We start from the raw sequence: 16,414 nt of genomic DNA, 5'->3' as shown, positions 1-16,414 counted from the left end.
GGCTAAAAGACAAACACAAAATCCAGTTTGTGTGCCAGAAAATAAAAAAAAAAAAAACACAGGCCTTACCAGAATGATCCCAGTCAAGAAAAGGAGCTCTGGAACATTCCTCACAATGAAACGTGGGCTTGCTCAAAGGCCGAGACCATAATGGAGCAAGAGTCATGGCATTAAACCTGCCAGACAGATGAGTTGGGAATGCGGAAAAAGGTACAGTGGCACCTAGTCCCTTCTCCCTAGTACCGTTCAAGGCTTCCCCCACTTCCACTCCTTAAAAACTGCTGATGAAACAGAGCAGGCCAGAGACAAAGTGCCAGTAATCAAGGAGCTGTTTAATTAAGTAATTTCACTATGAGGAACAGATTTGCAAATCAGGGTCTCTGCTGATCAGAATTCCACCTTTCTGTAGTGAAGGCAAAGATTATACACATCAGTCACAAGTGGGAAGGGAGAGGGGAAGGTGGATTACAAACAATTGTTTCCAGGGCCTGAGGGGTGTCCCATAACAAGCACAAGAGTCCACAATATAGATGTTCTGTAGTCCTGTGGGAACACTATTGTTTCAGGTCCTTGGGGATCATTACTTGGTGGGTCACAGGTCCAGAATTCTGTGACAGTTACAGGTTCTATGGTCTTTGATTTGCTTCACTTCAGGTAAATAGGCATAAGAATGCAGTGACTGTGAGAGCATTATCAAGGGTTTGAGTAATCATTTCAAGCTGCATTATAAGATTCTGACTCACAAACCAGAAGAGACAATTCTGAGAAATGTAAATTATTAGTATATTCATTACACATACCATATCAAATAATAAAAAAAAAATCATAATCCTTTCATAGTCCTAAGATGAAGGAGGACTGGGAATGGATTCTTTTTTTAAAAAAAATAAAACAAACATTTATTAAACACCAGTCGCACATAAGACATAGGGCTAGATCTGGAGAATACAAAGACCAAACAAAAAAGTAATCCCTATATCCCATTAGAGGGATGAAACAATTATACACATAAATAAATACAACATAATTTGAGGAAGGAAGGAGCTCCAGTAGCTAAGGGAATCAGGAAAGGCTTCTCAAATGAAATGGTACATAAGCTAAGCCTGAAAGAAAGCTAGGGATTCCAAGGGAAACAAGTAAGGAAGGAATAATACATCCCAAGATGCCAAAGCATGGAGGCAAGAGATTGAATGCCATTACACACACACACACACACACACACACACACATATATATATATGTATATATGTGTATATGTATATATGTGTATATGTATATATATAACACCTATACACACACAAACATATATGGAACACATATATGTGTGTGTGTGTATGTGTGTGTGTATATATGTATATATATTATATATATGGAGGACCTATGTATATGGTACACACACACACACACACACACATATATATATATATATACACACATACATATGGAAAACCAAATATGTTGATTTGCTTGTAAATAAAAAGGATGAAGGATAGTAAAATGAAAGAAGTATGGAAAAGAAAGCTGGTATCAGATTATGAGAAGATTTAAATTCCACACTGAGGAAATTTATGTTTTATTCTGTAGGCAATATGGAGAACCTGAAGATACTTGAAAAAGAAAATAACATGGTCAGTGTTGTGCTTTGGGAAGATTATTTTGGCAGTTTTGTGGAGTATGAATTAGAGAGTAATGTGTCTGGAAGAGGAGAAAATTATTAAGGGATGATTATCATAGTCTAGTTGAGAGGTGATGAGGGCCTGAACCAGAGTATTGTCCACCATGTGAGTGGAGAGGTGAGAATAGAGGCAAGAGATGTTGTAAAGGTAGAGTAGATGTGGGAAAGGATTCTTGCAGAAGGTGTGACTTTATCTCCTCTGTTTGGTATTGAAAGCTCTTTACAACCTATTCTCAACCCACCTTCCAATCTTTTACACATTAACTCCCTTTTATGTACTCTGTGATTAGCCAGATTGACCTTCCTACTTTCCCTGAGTTCAAATCTGGCCTCAGACACTTAGTAGCTATGTGTCCCCTGGGCAAGTCACTTAACCCTGTTTGCCTCAGTTTCCTCACCTGTAAAATGAGCTAGAGAAGGAAATGGCAAACCACCCCTGTGGTTTATATGGCAAGAAAACCCCAAATGGGGTCATGAAGAGTTGGACAACATCAACTACAGCACTGTCCCCATCCATGCCACTCCATTTTGCATCTTCTTGCTTTTTAACTGGCTATTCCTCATGTGTGGTGTGTACTCCTTCCTCATCTTAGACTCTTGGAAACCCTAGTTTCCTTTAAGACTCAGCTCAAGAGCTATCTTGTACTTGAAGTCTTTCCTGATTCCCTCAGCCGCTAGGGCCTCCTGCCCTAAACTGACTGGCACTTATTTCATACACACAGACACACACACACACACACACACACACACACACAAGCATACGTTATATATCCTCATATATATCTATACATGGATGCATGTGTATATATAAATACGCATATATATATATGTATACATATTGCATATATCTATATATTGACTTCCTCCAATAGAATCCAAGTTCCTTGTGGATATAAACTGTTTCATTCTTTTCTTTGAATTTAGCCCCTAATAGTGGGTGGTACACAGTAGATACTTAATAAATGTTTGTTTGACTGACTGAATCACTATGCTGAGCAAGTTAAATTAGAGATGTACCTCAATCAGCCTTGTTGTATGTGCCCATTTTAAAAACTCTCTTATATGTATAGGTTACTATAGGTCATACTTACCTCTTTTGTCCCTTTGCCTTTGACATTACTATGTTGGATTTTGAGGATTAATTTTATCTTTCTCCCCTGTTTGCTTATTAACTTGCATTAATCTCTTTGGATTATGGACCTTGTTGTCTCAGAGAACCTATATCACCTTTGACTAGGAGAGCCCATATTCTGATAATTCTTAGCAGGGTTGTATAATGGTGATATTTTTATTATCCGTTTTATAGCTCTGGAATACCTTCCATGAGAAGGACCTTGTGAAACATGCTTGCCAAAATAGCCTGAAGGATCTACAGGTGGACTGTTTGGATCCTTACCTGATGCGTTGGCATATGGGTTTTAAGGTACAGTGTGCTAACTAAGTTCATCATTCAGACTTAGTCCCTTTCCTACCCCTAAGCACAGGGGTGGGTGGTACTCAGGTTTGCAAGCTTGGAGTATATTCAGAGGAGGCAGTGAAATCTTGTCTTTTGTTAGTGTTCTCCTCCTCCTTAAATTACCTTCTGTTTCCTTATTTGTTTCAATTCCCTTATAAAAGTAAGATCTTTGATTTCATGACTTATTTTGTCTTTATATCCCCAGCACCTAGAATACAGTCTTGCACATAGTAGATACTACATACATATATGTTGAATTGAACTAAGTTGAGTGGGAATACCTGAGGTTTATTCTCTATTTGGTCACCAATTAGCTGTGTGCCCTCAGACAAATCTTTTAATCTCTCTGTTTCTTAGTTTCCTCATGTGACAAAGGGCCAGGTTTAGACCAGATGATCTCAAGATCTCTTCCCCCACTAACATTCTGTAATTCTCATCCTCTAAGATACTCATTCCTATCAAAAGCCTTTCTAAAGCTTAGATTCTTCTCAGAGCTTATATGGTTAGAAACCACTAATAGGCAGTAGACATGCCGTCCCTCCTGGGAATAGCTACTGGTGCTACAGCCAATTTCTCTGACTTCTTATTTACTTTCCCTGCTTTGTTTCTTTTCTGGTATCTCGTCTAGAGCTTTGAAGCATGTCCTGAGGTTGTTGGGGCAGAATCTCAGCTAGCTGCTATCAGAAATAATAGCCTAATGCGAATCAGAAAGTCCTTATCAGTCCCTGAATGCTGAACAGCTTGAAGTCTTACAAATTTAATCAAAAGGACTTGTAATAGAAAAGGAAGAATAAAACCATTTACATAACTATGCCATATTCTGTGCCAAGCACAGAAATTAGCTACAATTCAGGAAGAAGAGCAATAGAGACTCCCAGAAATTCACAGGCAGCAAAAGCCAAGAAGTGAGTCAGCAATAAAACCTGTGACCTCCAACATTCATATAGAAAATTATGCTGCCACTTATGCCTCACCAAACCCAGTTTTGTTTTACTTCCATCCTCCTCCTCCTCTGCTCCTACTTGCTGCTGAAGGAAGGTCTGAAGGAAGTAACACAACACAACTGAGCTGATTGGGTCATTACAAATTTATATTATCTGAGTTTAACGTCTTTACCTCAGTTCCTCATCTATGAAGTGAGCTAAGAAGGAAATGTCAAAACCACTCCAATATCTTTGCCAAGAAAACTCCAAACAGGCTCAAGAAGAGTCAGATATGACTGCAAACCTTCAATATGTGACAATCTTTTCACTCCTCCATAAATTATTCTTATTCCTACTTCCCACTGAGGTTATTCCAGACCTTTTCTTCTCTCCTCTAACTAGTTACCTTTCCCCCTTCCCCCATGATCTCAGTTGAGGACCTTGCCTCATACCCTTTGACGTCATCTCCTGCTCTTTCTTCCTTTACTCCAGTCTCATAAGTTGAGATGACCTTTCTCCTCAACAAAGCCATCTGCTCTACAGGTGCCTTTGATTCCAAACTTGCCCTCCCTCTTGTCTTCTCAGCATATTTCCTTCTCCATCATTCCCTGTCTCTCTTATCTTTAATCTCTCCCTACTTACTGGTTGCTCCTTGCTCCTTGCTCCCTGCAAACATGTCCAGGTCTCACCATCTTTAAAAAACCTTGATTAGACCCTACCTTCACCTCTAACTTTTCCTGATACTCTACTCCCCTTCACAACCAAGCTATCTCTTTGTTGAGTTTTTCATGACACAGGATTCTCCTTGTTTGCTTTCTATCTTTCTGACCACTTGTTCTCAGTCTCCTTTGCTGCATCATCATCTATATTGTATCCTCTAACTGTGAGTTACACCAAGGCTCTGTATTGGGCCCTCATTTTTTCTCTCTGTACTCTTCTCACTTGTTGACCTCATCGGCCTGTTGTATTGGCTCATAGAACAACTAGAAAAAATGTGTGGTAGCTGCAGAAAGAAACATTTTGGACTGATATAAGGAAAAACTTCCTAGCAATTGGAAAAATGCAAAAGAGGAACGCTTGCCTCAGGAGATAAAGTGTTTTCCATTCATTGGAGGTCAAATTTCAACCATAAACAAATTGAGAGACTTTTGAACAAGCCTGATTTACGATACAAGCCAACAAATAACCAGGTGAGTTTGTAAAAGAGTTAGAAAATTTGCCAAAAGATGAAAATGTCTTTTTAGTTTTAATCCTCCACCAGAATTAACCTCCTCTGATTGCCCATGATATTGTGGGTTATGCTAACAGGCACATAGACAAGAGCCTGTTTGCAAGGTTAGCTTACCTGAAGTCAGCTGGCACTTCCTTTTGGTATATACATCCTGTGACATCATATTCCCATGCAATAGAAATACTCTGGTTGCTTGGTTGTGAGCTGCAGTTCATTTTCTATGAGACCACCACTTTGCATGCTGCCCCATGGTATAGTGCTTGAAGGAGGCTGCATACAATTCTGTCCCTGCTGAAATTGCTGTTCATCTCTTCATACGCTATTATGCTAGGCTTGGCCATGAGTATTAATAAACCTAGTGGTTATTAATCCTAGTGTTGCTACATGCCATCCTCCCAAATTCTGCCCTAAATTTATGTGACATATGTGGAGGATGAGGGAAAATGAGAGTCGAGGGTGATACTGAAGTTGTTAACTTGGGTGACTAGATGAATGGAAAAGTTCAGAAGAGGGATGACTTTAGGAGGGAGTTTTGTTTTAGATACCTTTTGTTTTGAGATACCTCTGGGATATTCCATTGAGAAGTTCAATATATAGGAGTAGATGTAGGATTGTAGTTCAGGAGAGAGACTAGGGTTGAAAAAATAGATCTACATAGTATCTACATAGAAATAATAATTGGTAAAGTTACCATGAGAAAAAATTAAGGAAATATAAAAAGAACAGGACCTGGGGTGAGTGGGTGGAGGCACAATTAGTGAATGCACAATTAGATGAAAATCCAGCAGAAGAGACTGAGAAGGCAAGAACTAGGTGAGAGCAGGATCTCGAAGACTTTGAGTAGAAAAAGGAATCCAGGAGAAAAACATGATCCACAGTGGCAAAGATTGCAGAGGTGTCAAGAAGGATGAGGACTGAGAAGACACCACTGGATTTGATAAGTAAGAGATCATTGATAACTTGGGAGAGAGCAGTTTCAGTTGAATGATATGGTCAGAAGCCAGACTAAAGACTGCAGAGTAGGAGTGAAACAGCATGGAAGCATTGATTGTCACTGGCTTTTTCAGGCAGTTTTGTTGAGAAAAGATAAGCTATAGGGCAGTAGTAAACAGGCATGGTAAGATCCAAAGAAGTATTTTTTTTAAATGAATAGGGAGGCGTTAGGGAAGGAACCAGTAGATCGGGAAAGACTGATGATTGGAGAGGGGAAGAGTGTGGGAGTAATCTGGAGAAGATAGGAGGGGATGGAATAAAGGATATATGCAGAGGCGTTGGTCATGATCTTCCTTAGACAAGATTAAACTAGTCCAGAGACTAGTCAAATCATTAGAGACTAGAGTGGTAAGAGGGATGGGGAATCAATTAAAGAAGAGGAATGGGATGGTCTTGCCGCAATGAGATCCCAGTAGAGATGAACAAGCACAAATTTTAGCGTACTCAATCTATACAATTGATTTCCTTCAGTGTCTTTCAGTAGCATGTGAGAAAAAATGAAGAAGGTAGAAGATGAGAGTATACAAAGTGGGAATTCCATAAGACATGATAGGAAATAGGACAAGGGGACAAGAGATTCAAGAGTAACTGCTTCAACAAGTAGTCAAGATTGGGAAGGAGAGAGAGTGTAGCTAGAGCAAGAATGGTGGCTTGCAATGGTACTGAGGGATAGAAGGATTAAAGATTATGGTGAGAATCATAATTTTAGAGAATCATAAGTTTTAGAAATAAGGCGTAGGGAAGATAGAGAAAAGATTATGACGTGATGAAGGAAATTCAGAGTTCTTTAACATGGAAGTGGGAGACTCGGTATGACCATACCTGTGTGTGTGTAGTTGAGGTACAGTGGAGGAGTAGGTCATGGCAGTTGAGTAGATTGAGGACCTGGAAAGTTAGAGTATTTAAAGGAACATCAATATTTTCTTGAAGTTCCCTGGAATGAAGCCGGGAATTGAGGTAGCAAGGAAGACTGTGAGTGAGGCAAAGAACTGATTGAGAAAGGAGGAAGATTGTCCTGGTTGCTGGCAGATACCAGTCAGAATTGTTCATAAATTTGAGTTGCCCAAACGTCAAAGTAGTGGTTGCTGAGGGAGGGTTATAGAGGGAGAGTGGAAGTGGCTATGGGGAACAAGGACTATTCTGACTCCTTCTACCATGACCACGATGGAGTTTGAAGTAAAGCACAACCAAGTACTGGAAAGAGTGGCCAGAGATGCATTTTTATCAGGAAGGAGCCAGATCTCAGTGATTGCCATAAAACAGAAGTAGAAAGGAAGTGATATGAGATGAGAAGTTTGTTAATTCTGTAACAGGCATTTTGGATTCTACAATGGAAGGGGATAGTGGATCTGGAGTGGGACTTTGTAGGGGGCAGGATTATGATGAATAGGAAAGAGGGAGAGGATAGCTAGAGTTGGGAAGGATTTGTTTTTTGGTAGGCAGGGGTTCAGTATCAGCCATTTGGGAATGAGTCCAGGCAGAGTAAACCTTGCCAAGAGAACCCCAAATGGGGTCATAAAGAGTCAGACATGATTGAAACCAACTGAACAACAACCAGGCAGAGAAATAGTGAGGTATGCTGATGAAGGCAGGTGGTAAGAAGACTCAGTGTTGATCCTCTAAGGTTGTGGCACAGTTCTCAACTGTCAGACCTGCTGTTGCTCTGTCCACGCAGGTGTCTGGAAGCCCACTTTGAGGTAGTCATAAGAAGGAAATATTGCGTTTTCAGCCAGGAAGTATAGTTTGTAGTACTCTTGGTGTTGCTGTGGCCCTCAATTTGTAAGAAAGCTAGTAAGAAGATGGCAGGTCATACGTTCTACTTGGAAGTTTATCTGAGGAGGCAGGAAATGGTTTGTCCTGCCTAGTCTAATGACACTAAAAGCAGAGCAGGGCCTTTGGGCAAGTCTGAAAACCTAATTAGGAGGTAGGAGATGGTTTGTGCTGGTCCCACGTTTTTAGGCTCCGGGGAGCAGGGCCTGACTGGTTACATCTTTGGGTAGGTCCAGGATCCTACCTAACTTAGCCATCATCAAAAGATAAAAATAGGCAATGGCTAGAGAAAGCTTTAGAAAGAAAGGCAAACGAATATACTGTTAGTAGAGTTGTAAATTAGTCCAACCTTTCTGCAAAGCAATTTGGAATTATGCTAAAAATAAAAAAGAAGTGGTGAAAATATCCACATACTTTGACTCAGAGATCCCACCACTAGGCTCCTATATCAAGGAGATCAATGGTAGAATGGGTCCAATATATGTGAAAGTATTCACAGTAGCACTTTTTGTATTAGCAAAGAAGTAGAGAACAAGGCAGATGAACATTAATAGGGGGAAAGGATGAGCAAATCTGATGCAGAATTAAATATGTGATTAAGGGTGTGAAATAACTGTATTTTCTACCTGATGCTGTTAATGTTTTGGTTAGTTATTTTGAACCACTTTTTCCCCCCAGTTTTTATTGGAAACCCTTTGCCAAGATTAAATAATGTGAAAAACAAAAGGCATGAATAAAAGTAAGATATAATACTTTAAAATAATCAGACGCACCCAAGAATATTTTCCTTGTGACTTCTCTTTTGATATAACTTGTGAATCTGATTCTAGATAGAGAGCTACCCATTCCTCACTCAGGAGAAGCTGATCAACTATTGCCATTCAAAACATATCTCTGTGACAGCCTATCGCCCTCTTGGGGGCACAACGCAAGTCTGCTTTCTCAGTTCATTTCTGCCGTCAGGGAGGTTTCAATCTGTCAAGGGTAATAACATGTAAACACATGAGAAAATGCAAATTATATATGAAGTAATTTCCCCAGGGCTGGAGCACTAGAAATTGGGGTGATCAGGAGTGGCCTTGTGTAGCAGGTGACACACGAACTGAGTTTTGAATGGAAATAGGGATTACGCAGAGTGGAGGTGAACAGTACCAACCAGATTTGGAGGATAATCTGTATGAAAGCAAAAAGGTAGGAGATGGGATATCGTGTATATTGGACAAGTAGGCCAGTGTGTTGAGAATGTACAGTGTGTGGAGTACGGTAATGAACAGGCAGCTTAGAAAGGTAGGTGCCAGAGACCACTGAAGCTTTTTGTGTGGGAGAGTGACAATGGTGGGCCCTTGTTTTAATAAAACTGACTTGGCAGCCATTTGGATAGATTGGAGAGGGGAGCATGTGGAAGAAGGGAGACGTATGGAAAGGTCTCCTGTTGCAGGAGTCCAGAGGAATGGTGATGGGGAAAGAGAAGGGCTGGGTATTCAGTCTTCCGTTTAACTTTCTTGTGTCCCCTCTCTCTAGTGATGTCGTCAATGAACCCATTCTTAAGAAGATTGCTGAAAAATACAACAAATCTGAAGCTCAGGTACAGCGATGGAAAGTTCTCCTAAACTTGCAGGATGATATTCAACAAACTTAACAAACGTTTGTTGAGTGTCTTCCATGTAAATGACACTCTACTGGACTCTGTGGGAGAGTCAAATATAAATAAGACCCAGTCCCTCCCTGCTAGCAGGGATATTAAAGTATGTTAGAAGAAATAAGACATATACATGTGTTGGAGGTATAGCTCTAATATCAGCAGTTAATTAGTTCAGGTTCCATTGGGATGAAATAAATCACTCAGGAGTTATTGAACATTTAGGAAAGGAAGGTCTTTGTCCTAAAACAGTGAGAATATGCAACAAGTATACAGTGATACTTAGTTGTTTTCCTTATTGGAAATGTGTATGATTGGCAGGTCATAGAGTGACTTGTGTGGTCTTGGACACCCACCATGTCTGAAAGGCTTGGACTTTATGTGACTGGGATTTTCTATGCCTGTATTTGATCAGGAAGCTGGGGGCAATCAGATCCTGGGGCAGGTTTGTCCTGGGCCTGCCCAATGTTGACTGAGGGAAGAGGGGTGGGGAATAAGGAAACTACATTAAAGAAGGTAAAACTAGTTAAGCCATGTGGGTAGCTGTTTTCTTTTAGGGAAGACCTTCCCATCTTGTAAATGGAAAGAAATTGCATTAGAGAAATGCTGGCCCCATTACATTCTACCCATTAGTTGGTAGGTCTTAAGGATCTTCTAGCAGATGTTCTATCATTTAAATGCTTATTTTTTGCTAGACAGTCCTCCTAGCATAGTCATTACTAAGGGAAAAAGGGAAAAAACAAAAGAGAACAGAAATGTGAAGGAGAATAAAAGCCAGAAATCCCCCTTCTGGAAGACTGTATCTCAAGCCTCAGGCTGGTCCATGTAGTGAATGACAGCAAGTTTTTACAGTCATGGACCATTCAAGGTGCTAAGAGCCCAAGGAGAGCGTCTGTTTGTATTGGTAATTAAGGTGGGACTTTTTTACTGTTTTCTCTTTTGGAGCACTGTAGCAATCAATTGCCTTTGATGAATCTGGTCTTTGTTTCTTTGATTAAATCAGCAGTCTTTGATGACTTGCTTGTCAAGGGAAAGCCTAGTTCACATAGGTTTGAGTCTCACGGATGTGATGCCTGAAGAATTGTCACATGGTTTTGAGTTGCATGATTGTGATGCCCTTTGACCCTGAACAGGGTATTTAAACTCGTAGGTTAGCACTTGTTTGGGGCTCTCACTCACTGGAAGAGTGTTGTGTGATTTGACCAGATGAGACTCTGAGTAGCTGATGGAGCCCCCTGGCTTTGAAAACCCAGATGTTGGTGCCTCGCTCTCTGGTGACTATGTAATTCCTTGGTCAGACAGCTAGAGGCCTATCTGTTGATAACTGTGTGTGTCTGCTCTGTTTATATTGTCTCTGTTTGTAATTTCTGTTTGTATTTGCTCTGAAGTTCAGAGTTCTGGCTTTCCCCCTGAACTAATTGAATGATATACATCCTGAAGTTCAGGGTGCTGGCCTTCTCCCCTGAACGAAGTGAATGATATATGTATGTTTGATTAAATTGAAACCCCTTAAAGTTGCTTTCCTTAGAAAAGCAGAGGAAAGAACCTTTGCTAGTAGCCTTCCTATGTTCTGGTGGTGTTGGTCTTTTGCCCCCACAGCAACTGCTAGCAACATTGTTGTTACAGCATTATAGACAGGCTACTTTAGGTATTTCTGGGTTATTATCATGGATCCCAATTGAAAGAGACATACTTGCAGATGAATCAGTAAATGGGAGCCATCAGGATGCCCAGGTGGGGAATGTGTGTTTTCTTAAAACCTAGAATCCAATAGATCTCTGGCCTTCCTTCTTAGATCATGGGGAAGGCAGGGAAATAACTTATTCTGAATAGTTTCTGGAATCTTCTGGGTTTTCCTAATCATTTCCTTATCCTTATTCCCCTGGAACTTGATTGAGTGGACCCTGGATTTTCTTAAGGTTGATTCTTACCCTTGTCCCTCATATATAGGCTACCATCTGATCTAAGGCCTCATCTGACCAAGTTGACATTATGATAATAATGTAGTGGTGTACATTAGTGTACCACCACAGGAAGGGAGTCTTCTTTCAGGTCTCTGTCAAGCATAATGTGAATAATAATGTCAAGGAGAGTTCAGGTAGCCCTTGAGGAGGACAACAAAGGTACATCAGACTCCTTCCTAGGTGAAAACAAGTGGTTCCTGACTAATCTCAGCCACTGGAATAGAGAAAAAAGCATTGGCAAGTTTGACAGCCCCATACCATTCACTCTTCTATAGCCATGACAAAATCGGGAATAGCTGTAGAGACAGGCATGATGACTTTGTTCTGCTCCCTGTTTTCCACTCCAAGTTGCCAGGTGCCATTTGCCCTCCTCAAAGGTAACACAGGATCATTGTAAAGGGAAGTGGTATAATGAGAGAAGAAATGTCTTTCACCCTTCTGGGGACCTGGTATTTTATCACATTAAACACTCCAAAATAGAATGCAGGTAACCCTGAAGGTTTCCATTTGGCCCTACACTAGATATTGCCAAAAGAGTGCACAGATACTGAGTCCATAATACTCCTTTCTTCCATAGATTGCCCTCTTTACCCTGCCCCAAATGATCCAAATGGGGCTACTTGTGCTGAATCTTGAAGAGTAACTTGAATTTACAATAGTTGCCTTCCAGGTGTAGGAAATGATGTGAATAAAAGCACAAAGGAGGGAAAGCCTGAGATGTTTTCGTGTGATGGTAACTAGTCTAATTTGACTAGAGAATGAAGTATGTGGAAGATGGTAAGTAGTGGAGGTGAAGTTAGAGAGGCAGTTTGGAGCCAACTCATAGAGAGCCTGAAACACTCTTTGGCCCTGAGCCTGAAACCAGCCTTAAGAGGGAAACATACAATTCCCTTGCCCCATAGTCGGTTGTCCTAGGTTCCTTCCACACACTAGAAGTTCCTGCTGCTAGATATTAACTTGTCCAAAAGACTCCTCCACAGAATAAGGAAGACTTGACTGTACAATGATGATGATGATGATGATCCACATAAATGTTCTACAATTTGCAAAATCTATAGTGTTGCCAGTTCCATGAATACTTCCTTGTTTAATCCATTCCCTAAAAACTGGAATAAGAACAGAGGAATTTGTAATATTCCCCAGTAAACTAATCCCTATAGTATTTAATAACTAAACCCCTACACTGTTTACTAGAAACAGGAGTGTATTGGAAAACAGAATTTATCATTAAAATTCCGTTTGTTCTACTGTCATAATTACTAGAGTGCTGAGGCTCACTGACCTTCCCTGTGTGACATGATGGCAGAATATGGTTGATCAATTTCAGACTTGGGTGATGACATAATTAAAAACTACCTATTACTCTGATTATTAGGGGAGTTGGGAGGTATTAAAGTAAGCACTATTATACTCTTTGTTAGGACAAAACTATAATTAGCTGACTCTACACAATTTCCACATATGGGTCTCTTCCACAGGTTTTGATTCGATTTCAGATACAGAGAAATATGGCCGTAATCCCCAAGTCTGTCACACCAAGTCAAATAAAAGAGAACTTCCAGTTTAGTATTGCTGGCTGGTAGGTGACTGTGCCAACAATTCACCAGTCATCAGGTCAAAAGGTGTGAAGGGAGTTGTACTTTTGTAATCTCCTTCAGCATTAGGGAACTATTATTAACATTTAAATAAAAATTATTAACATTTTTTGTTCTTATATAGCCTGTATTTTTCAGTATTTCCATCCCACTTTCCACCAAAGAGTTATCTCATAACAAAAATTTATAAAAGAGAAAACAGTTTAGCAGAGGCAATGTATAGAAAAAGTCTGATATCTGCAGTGTTCTATATCTTTAACCCCTACTTCTGCAAAGAAAAGAGGAAACTATCTTGTCATGACTCTTCTTTGGGACCAAGTGTGGTCAGTATAATTTTGTTTACCTTCAGGTATTCTTGTTTTTCCATTTATACCCTGTATAGGTTATCTCCCCAGTCAATGAGCATCTACTGTGTTTCCAGTTTATTGCTATTACAAAAAGTGCCGCTATACCTATTTTGGCATATATAAAGCCTTTCTTTCTGTGACTGACTCCTTTGAGAGGCGGTGGTATATGCATAGCAATGGGAATTGATGGCAACTATCTGGTTTTTTTTTTTTAAATCATTCCAAATTGCTTTACAGAAGGGTTGGACCAATTTGTAGCCCTAAATACTATGCATTAGTATAACCCTTTTACCGCCACCCGCACAACATCGATTCTTCCAATTTTTTGTCATCTGTGCCAGTTTGCTAGCTGTGCGGGTGAAACCTCAGAGTTTTCATTTTGCTTATTATTCATGATTTGGATTGTTCTTTCATATCATAGTTTGCAATTCTTCTCTTTGGAAATATTCTTTCCCCATTTACACAGCAGGCATTGGCTTTTGTCTTTGGTTATCTACGTGTCTTGGATATGAAATCCTTATCAGAAATAGTTGCAAAGTTTTTTCCTAGTCACTCCCTTCTTAACTTAATTATCTTAATTTTGTTAATCTAAAAACTATTGAATTTCATGGAATAAAAATTATCTGTGATCTCCTGTACCCCTGGTTGGGGAGCCTGGGATCTGCTTATTTGACTTAATAAAGAAATGAATATTGAAGAATTGCCCAAAGAGGTTGAGTAATTTGGCCTGAGTCACTTGTCTAGTAGTGTCTGAGGCAGCACTTGCATGTCTTCTTCACTCCAAACTGGTACTTTACCTGCCATATGCCATGCTGCCTCTTAGCCTTTTTGTAAGCTTTTTGTACTGTAAAAACTTTTTAAAGAGCTTTCTAGTGGTGAAATTATTAATGTTTATATTTAACTATTGGAAACATACCCCACATAAGATTTTATCATCACAGAAGTAGTTTCACAAAACAATCGGTAATAAATTATAACGATGCTCCACTGCACATTTCTGAGCTCCAGATTTTCTTCCCCTCCCTCCCGTCTGCCCTTCCCCACAAGACAGCATGGAATCCAATGTATCTTCTACATATACCTTCACATTAAACTTATTTCCATGATAGTCAAGTTGTAAAGAAGAATTATGATCAATGGAATGAATCATGAGAAAAAAGAAACAAAACCCAAGTATTCTTTTAAAGAACTAGAAAAAATAACAATGAAATTCATCTAGAGCAGGGGTTTGTAACCTTTGTTGGCATCACGAACCCCTTTGGTAATACCTGTGGACCTCTTCTCAAAATAATGTTTTTAAATGAATAAAATAGAATACATAGGATTACAAAAGAAATCAATTATATTCAAGTAAATATACAATTTTTCCCATCCAAGTTCATAGACTCATTGAAAACTAAGGACATCTTGGGGTCCATGTATTGAGGTTTAGACCTCCTAATCTAAAGTAACAAAGGTCAAGAATCTCAAAAGGGGAGGAAGGAAAGGGGCCTAGCAGTAGCCCATCTCAAACTGTAGGAACAATTTCAAACTAATAGCCATATGGGAAATGCTCCAAATCACTAATAATTAGAGAACTGCAAATTAAAGTATCTTTGAAATTCCATCTATTGAAATTCTACATATTAGAATAACAAAGATAACAAAAAAAGAAAATAAATGTTGAAGGGGATGCCTTAGCAGGCTTGAGCCTGAATCTCAAAATTACAAGCATATGCCTATAATTGGTTATATAATTAAGCATACCACCCAAGGGGCAGCTAGGTGGTCCAGTGGATAGAGTCATTTCACTGCCATTTCACCTCTATCTCAACTCTCTGGACAACTCCATCAAGGCCCTATCTCCTGGCAAACCAGGACTTGGGCTGGAGCTCTGCCAGTAAACCACTGCAGTATCTTTCCCAAGAAAACCCCAAATGGGGTCACAGAGAGTTAGATATGAATAAAATCACTCAACACCACCACAGGACCCAAACCAATATCATAGGAATATGCATATTCCAATGCATAATATGCATAATCTCAACACAACATTATTTGTGGAATTTTAGTAGCCATTGAACAGCAGACTTTTAAGAAAATACCATTTGTGATATAAATTCTGTAAATCAACCCAATAGAGGAAAGTGCTCATCACAAACTAAATCAATGTAAAAGAAAACAAATTAGAAACTAGATTTTAAAAAATCAGTGGATGTGTTTAAAAAATATGCACCAAACATTATAAAAAGAAAGAAAAATTTCCAAAAGTATTAAGAAATGCTGAGCTGAATTCAGCTCAAAACTCAAAGCATCAAAGGTAAAGGAAAAAATAATTTTCAGTGATAACATTACTATGACTAGAAAAATAGATAAACCCATTTAAAAGCATACATAACAGAAAAAAAATTAATTCCTTTTTACTGAGGAGATCTTGGCAAGCAAGCCAGACGGAACTATCAGCACACGTGCTTGGAGAACTCTTTATGCTACCAAGGCAGTTTCACTTTCCTCTGGGGGCATTGCTTCCTTTCAAACTCAGTGTATGTATTGCCTTCCAGGACAAAGGGACAAAAACACTGCACATATCAGTTCACCTACTTCTCTTTCCTCTCCCTTGCCCCTTCCCATCACTCCTCCCTCTTCGTGATCTCTTCCTCTCCACCCTCTTCTTCCCCCTGCTGTGTTTCTCCCCTTCCTCCTCCGTCCTCCCACTCAGACCCCACCATCCTTTAGCAATAACTACCAAAAAAGGGATGATAATCAAATTTAAGTCAAACAGAGACACTATTTACGCTAACATTTCAGTGCATCTACATTTCTAGGGAAGCTGTAAGGAGGT

The 16,414-nt window shown here is 39.6% G+C and overlaps 1 protein-coding gene across 1 annotated transcript; it reads left to right on the top strand.

Moving 5' to 3' along the window:
• Positions 1–1,589: 1,589 nt before the first annotated feature.
• Positions 1,590–13,234, top strand: LOC118851182 (1,5-anhydro-D-fructose reductase-like). The gene is made up of 6 exons (XM_036760698.1): positions 1,590–1,628; positions 2,982–3,098; positions 5,104–5,244; positions 8,879–8,976; positions 9,570–9,633; positions 13,130–13,234. Exons 1-6 carry the CDS (start codon positions 1,590–1,592, stop codon positions 13,232–13,234), a joined length of 564 nt encoding a protein of 187 aa, XP_036616593.1.
• The last annotated feature ends 3,180 nt before the right edge of the window (positions 13,235–16,414 follow it).

This window comes from Trichosurus vulpecula, chromosome 5 (genome assembly GCF_011100635.1).
Source record: "Trichosurus vulpecula isolate mTriVul1 chromosome 5, mTriVul1.pri, whole genome shotgun sequence".
NCBI classification, from domain to species: domain Eukaryota; kingdom Metazoa; phylum Chordata; class Mammalia; order Diprotodontia; family Phalangeridae; genus Trichosurus; species Trichosurus vulpecula.
This window is presented reverse-complemented; position numbering and strand designations above follow the sequence as displayed.